Source organism: Spinacia oleracea, chromosome 6 (assembly GCF_020520425.1).
Source record: "Spinacia oleracea cultivar Varoflay chromosome 6, BTI_SOV_V1, whole genome shotgun sequence".
NCBI lineage: Eukaryota > Viridiplantae > Streptophyta > Magnoliopsida > Caryophyllales > Amaranthaceae > Spinacia > Spinacia oleracea.
The window spans coordinates 51,295,902-51,301,409 of record NC_079492.1 but is presented as its reverse complement, the minus strand read 5'-3'; the positions used below and the strand labels follow the sequence as shown (position 1 = coordinate 51,301,409).

General features: G+C 36.0%; 1 protein-coding gene across 1 annotated transcript; it reads left to right on the top strand.

Annotated features, from left to right (window-relative positions):
- The first annotated feature begins 4,077 nt into the window (after positions 1–4,077).
- On the top strand, positions 4,078–5,058 carry LOC110775808 (uncharacterized). Its single transcript, XM_021980406.2, has one exon. The coding sequence runs from the start codon at positions 4,078–4,080 to the stop codon at positions 5,056–5,058; it is 981 nt and encodes a 326-aa protein (XP_021836098.2).
- Positions 5,059–5,508: the final 450 nt, after the last annotated feature.

Sequence of the window (5,508 nt, the reverse complement as noted above, 5' to 3'; positions counted from 1 at the left end):
GAGATCATGATAAAACATCATTTAGACCCTGGGATAAAAAATATAGCAATTCTTTCATGGCATTGCATAAACATCATTTCATTCATGGTTTCTTATAAATATCGTTTGATAAGAATTTCAATCAATCATATTATAATAAATAATGCAATCAAATCACATTTCATTTCCCGCAATTCATAAAACATGTCAAAATATTCAATTCATAAATAAATCATAACATTGTAATTTCATAAACGCATTTATAAGGGAATTGCGGGTACTAGTAATAGCCGTTACCTTAATTCCGCGTTACGTTAAGCTTTGTCCTTGGTTCGTTCTTTCTGAGCTCCGAGTCCGATTCCTCTTCTTTTTATATTAAAGTGGATATAGCAAGGTAAATGAGTAAAATTAATAATGGTAAATGCATATATTTTAGTTTTCGAGAAAATAATTATACTTTTTAAGAAATATTAATTTCCAAAACAAGGAGATATGTCTACCAGCTTAAATCTTACAAAGTGTATGGAGTAGTATTATAACTAAGTACGGTAATGTTTAAAGAAGAATGAAAGTCATTATTTAACTAAACATTAAGGCTTGTAAAACAAATTGATAAAAATAAAAACAATTTGATTAAACACTTACCCAAATAAATCAAGCTTGGCCCAACATCTAGTAGTGGGCTGACTTATAGCACAAAAGAAACCAAGTTCCAATAGAACTTGCTCCCTGTAATGTTGGAACGCAGGTTAGCAGAGGAACAGCAAGGGACGCACGAAGAACGGAGGAAATAAAAAGAGTGGTGGCTGTTGGTGGGGATTTTGGCCGGATTACTGGACGAAGGTGGGAGGTCGGAGCATGACTGCAAGCGACACTGGTGGTGTTCGCTGCTGGGATCGGAGGAGAGAGGAAGGCAGGGGAGGGGACCACGGAGAGAGAGGAGGGAGGCGAGCAAAGGTTGCGGTGATGGTGGTCGGAGGCTGAGGGTAATTTGGGTGATCAATGGTGGTGGTTTTCGGTGGAACGGTGCGGCAGCAGTAAGTGGTGGTGGTGGTGGAAATTTCTTGAATTAATTTTAAGGAATTTTAATGGAGAATTAGGAATTAGTGGTTAATCTGATTTGTGTTTCATTTGGGATGGTTGAGCAGCTATTTATAGTTGTTATGATGCTCCATAGATGCAACAACTCAGCTTGATTGTATTGACAAGTGGAAGAGATTGAATCAAAGAAATTGATGAATAAGATGAGCTATTCTAGTTCTAGATTTCCAGATATTCAAGTAGGTTTGATGAGTAAGGTTTGAATTGCAATATGGTGGTGACAAGTAGATTGAGTTGCCTTTAGGTGGTGACAAGTAGAAAGTGGAGCTTTTGACTTCCATGGCCAAAGTGACGTGAGGAAGAAGAAGAGAAAAGAGAAGCTGACTTTGTTTCATTTAGGTGCTAATAAGGGTAGTTTAGTAATTTTTGGGCTAATTTTCAGAATTAAATTACTAATAACTAAAATTAAAATAACGATCTTGACTAAATTAATTTCCGAAAATAATATTTATAACGTGCAAGTAATTGAATTTATTTTCCGAATAAGTCGTTAACGAAAACGTACGAAATATTTAAAACGTAATTATTCTCGAAAATACGAGATTAATATAATCTGAAAAAAAATAAATCGTGAAATAAAACTTTTGTAAAATAAGTTTAGTTTTCGAATAAAGATAAGAACGTTTCGAAATCATTTAAAATCCGAAAATATTAAGATTAAGCTTTTAAATATGAAATTAAATTATAAAATCTAAAAATAGTAATTCGTGTAACAATATTAAAAATTCAAGCGAAATAAAACTTCGTTAATTACAATAAAGTTCGAATTTAGGATTTAAAACGATTTTAAACTAAATAAAAATACTTAAGCATAATTAATCGAGTTTTAAAAATTCGGGGTATTACACCACAGCACGCTCGGATCCACCTTAGGTTTAATTAACTAGAATTGCACTAAGGTACTATGTAATTTTCAGATTTTATGACAAATAAAAATCTGATTTTTAAGCCTAAAACTTGAATGAATACTTGAATAACTCGTTTATTAATTGTGAACCATGACCACCTATTTTTAGGGTATGGGTATCGGATATTCGAATCCTACTAGGAAACAAATTAACTAATCTGAATTTAACGTAATTTCATTTAATTAATTATCTAGTAGATTTAATTAGGAAATCAATCTAAACGAATCCTAATCGATCAAGGTTTCGTACACAAGCACAAACTCACACACACGCACAGCAGCCCACGAGGGGCGTCGTGCGCGCGTGCTGAGCCCAGGCCCAGCAATTGCTCGTAGCCCACGAGGGGCGCGCCTGCTGGCCTTGCTCGCGCTTTGGCTGGGCTTTGCTTGCTTGGTCGCGCGGGCTTCCCTAGGGGTTGGGCCTAGCTTCGTGCTAGGCCTTGCGTCTAGCAAGCTCGTCCGATGTTTATTTCGTACGTCGCGCTACCGATTAATTTTCCGATTCCGGAATTCATTTCCGATACGAACAATATTTAATATTTCCGATTCCGGAATAAATTTCCGTTTCGAACAAATATTTAATATTTTCGTTTCCGGAATTATTTTCCGATTCCGATAATATTTCCGATTCCGACAATATATCTGTTTCCGGCAATATTTCAGATTCCGGCAATATTTTCATCCCCGATAATATTTTCCGATACGTACCATGTTTCCGTTTCCGGCAACATCTACGACTTGGATAATATTTATATTTTCGATACGATCCATATTTCCGTTTCCGGCAATATCATTGTTTCCGGAGTATTCATTATTTGCCTTTGACGATCTCAGCTCCCACTCGAACCAAGATCCGTCGATTCCGAATATCCATAGATGGAGTATTTAATACCATTAAATACTTGATCCGTTTACGTACTATTTGTGTGACCCTACGGGTTCAGTCAAGAGTAAGCTGTGGATTAATATCATTAATCCACTTGAACTGAAGAGGCCTCTAGCTAGGCATACAGTTCACTCGATCTCACTGAATTATTAACTTGTATAATTAATACTGAACCGCATTTATTAGACTTACCATTAAATGCATATTTGGACCAAGTGCATTATTTCCTTCACTCGCGAGTCGTCGACACATGTGTTTGTTCAATTAACCAGGTAATCTTAGTTCCTTTTGCTTTATTGATTGTGGTTCAATTTTTTCAAACCCTAACTTTTTTTATTGTGGTTCAGTTTTTACACAATTGAAACCTTGTCAGTATCAGTGTCTGCTACTTATAATCGTCAATCTTCTTCCTTAAACAACAATTAAAAGTTAAATGTTAAAAATTGAAATAATGGGTTTATTTTGAATAAAATTAAGACATGAGAGGAATGGAAGCTTACTGGTGAAAGAAGTTGAAGCAGGAGAGAGAAAAGAGGGAGTTCAAAAATGGGTATTTGCTGGATTGGATAGTTTAATTGCTGCAAGGGTGTTGATTATGGAAGCCATTTTTATTGAAGGGGGGGACTTTTGTGGGGTGGATAGCTTCAATGGCAGTGTTGGTGTGGGAGAGACTGACTGTGAAGGTTTCTTTTAAATTTACACCTGCTATGAAAAAGTTTGAGAATGATTGACTTTAGGTTAAAGGCAAAAAAAATTTAATCGTATGCTAATGTTTATAAAAATGTGCTAAGGATAAAAAATGTGTTAAGGATAAAAAAATATAGTGGCTAATGTACAACTAAAGTATAGTCAAGAACATAATAATGGCTAATGTTTTAAAAAATGTGCTAATGTGGTAATGTTTTTAAATATGTGCTAATGTTTATTTAAAATGTTTAATTTATTAACTTTTTTAATTCATGTATTGATAGGTAATTTTGTTGAATTTGTATGAGAAACAACAAAAAGTTAAGAGAATATGTTTTTATTTAGAAAATTATTTGACGAGATAATTGACTGCTTATTTAGAAATCATCGAGCGTTATAAAGTTACCTAGTGATGATTGAATTTATTTAAATGTTAGTTAGACTAAATAGTAGGTTTAGTGCATGATTGGTGTGAGATGTGTAGGGTGTGGTTAATTAGTAATATGTTTTTTGTGAGATGTGTAGAATTGGTATCATGAAAAGAAGAGAGCGTAGTTGGATGTATGATAGACTCGACGGGCGCAATCTTAAGCCCGACTTTCTCAAGGGGGTTGGAGAGTTCATTGAGTTTTGCAAAGAGCATCCAACATGCAATGATGGTGACAAAATAAGATGCCCATGCCCCTTGTGTGATAACAGACGTTTCCATGATACTGAAACAGTTAGTGTACATTTGTACAAGAAGAGGTTTGTTCGTAATTACTATCAATGGATATGTCAAGGGGAAAGCTTAATAGAGTCCTCGCGTGTTCAGCCAAATCAATATCGGGATATGGTTATTGATGCTCTTGGAAATAATCAAGAGCATTTGTTGAATGAAGAGGGTAATTCAGTTGAAGAAGAACTAAATGATGAAGCTAAGAAGTTTATAAACCTTCTAAAGGCAGCTGGAGATCCATTATATGAAGGGAGCAAACTCTCTGTGTTGGAGATGGCATCAAGAATTGCAAGTTTGAAATGTGAATTCAACTTAAAACACAGGTGTGTGGATGGGTTTGTATCTTTGTTGAATGATGCGATTCCAAATAACAACCAAATGGGTAGAACTTTCAATAGGACAAAGAATGTTCTTGAGGGCTTGGAACTTCCTCATGAGAGGATCCACACATGCCCTAAAGGTTGTTTGCTCTTCTGGAAAGGCGATGCACAGTTAGATAAATGTAGAGCATGCGGAAGTGATCGGTATAAGAAGAATGCAAAGGGCAAGCTTATTCCAGCAAAAGTTCTAATCTATTTTCCAATCACACCGAGGTTGCAAAGGTTGTATGCTACCAAGAACATTTCGGAGGATATGACTTGGCATGCCAAGAATCCCCGAGTTCAAAACACCTTCGCACATCCTAGTGATAGTGAAGCGTGGAAGCACTTGGATACAACCTTTCCGAATTTCGCATCAGAGCCACGAAATGTCATGTGTATTATGAATCTTGTTGTATGACTTTGAACAGGTTTAATATTATAATATCGAGCAGGTTTCATACGATTTTACAGGATTTATATAAATTGGTATATATACAGGCATATATAAATTAACTTGACTGCAAAATGATATTTGCATAATTAAATACTTAAATAGAGACTGTCAAAAGGTCGCTAAATTACCGACCGCAAATGCAGTCACTAATTTAGTGACCGCCAAGGCAGTCACTAATTTAGTGACCGCCAAGGCAGTCACTAAATTATTGACCGCCAAGGCAGTCGCTAATTTAGTGACCGCCTATGCAGTCGCTAATTTAGTGACCGCCTAGGCAGTCGCTAAATTATCGATTGCCTAGGCGGTCACTAAATTAGTGACTGCATAGGTGATCGCTATTTCTGTCGGTGAATTTTAGCGACCGCCTTCCAGTCAGAGTTTCCTAAATTACCGTCCAGGTGAACACTGACCGCC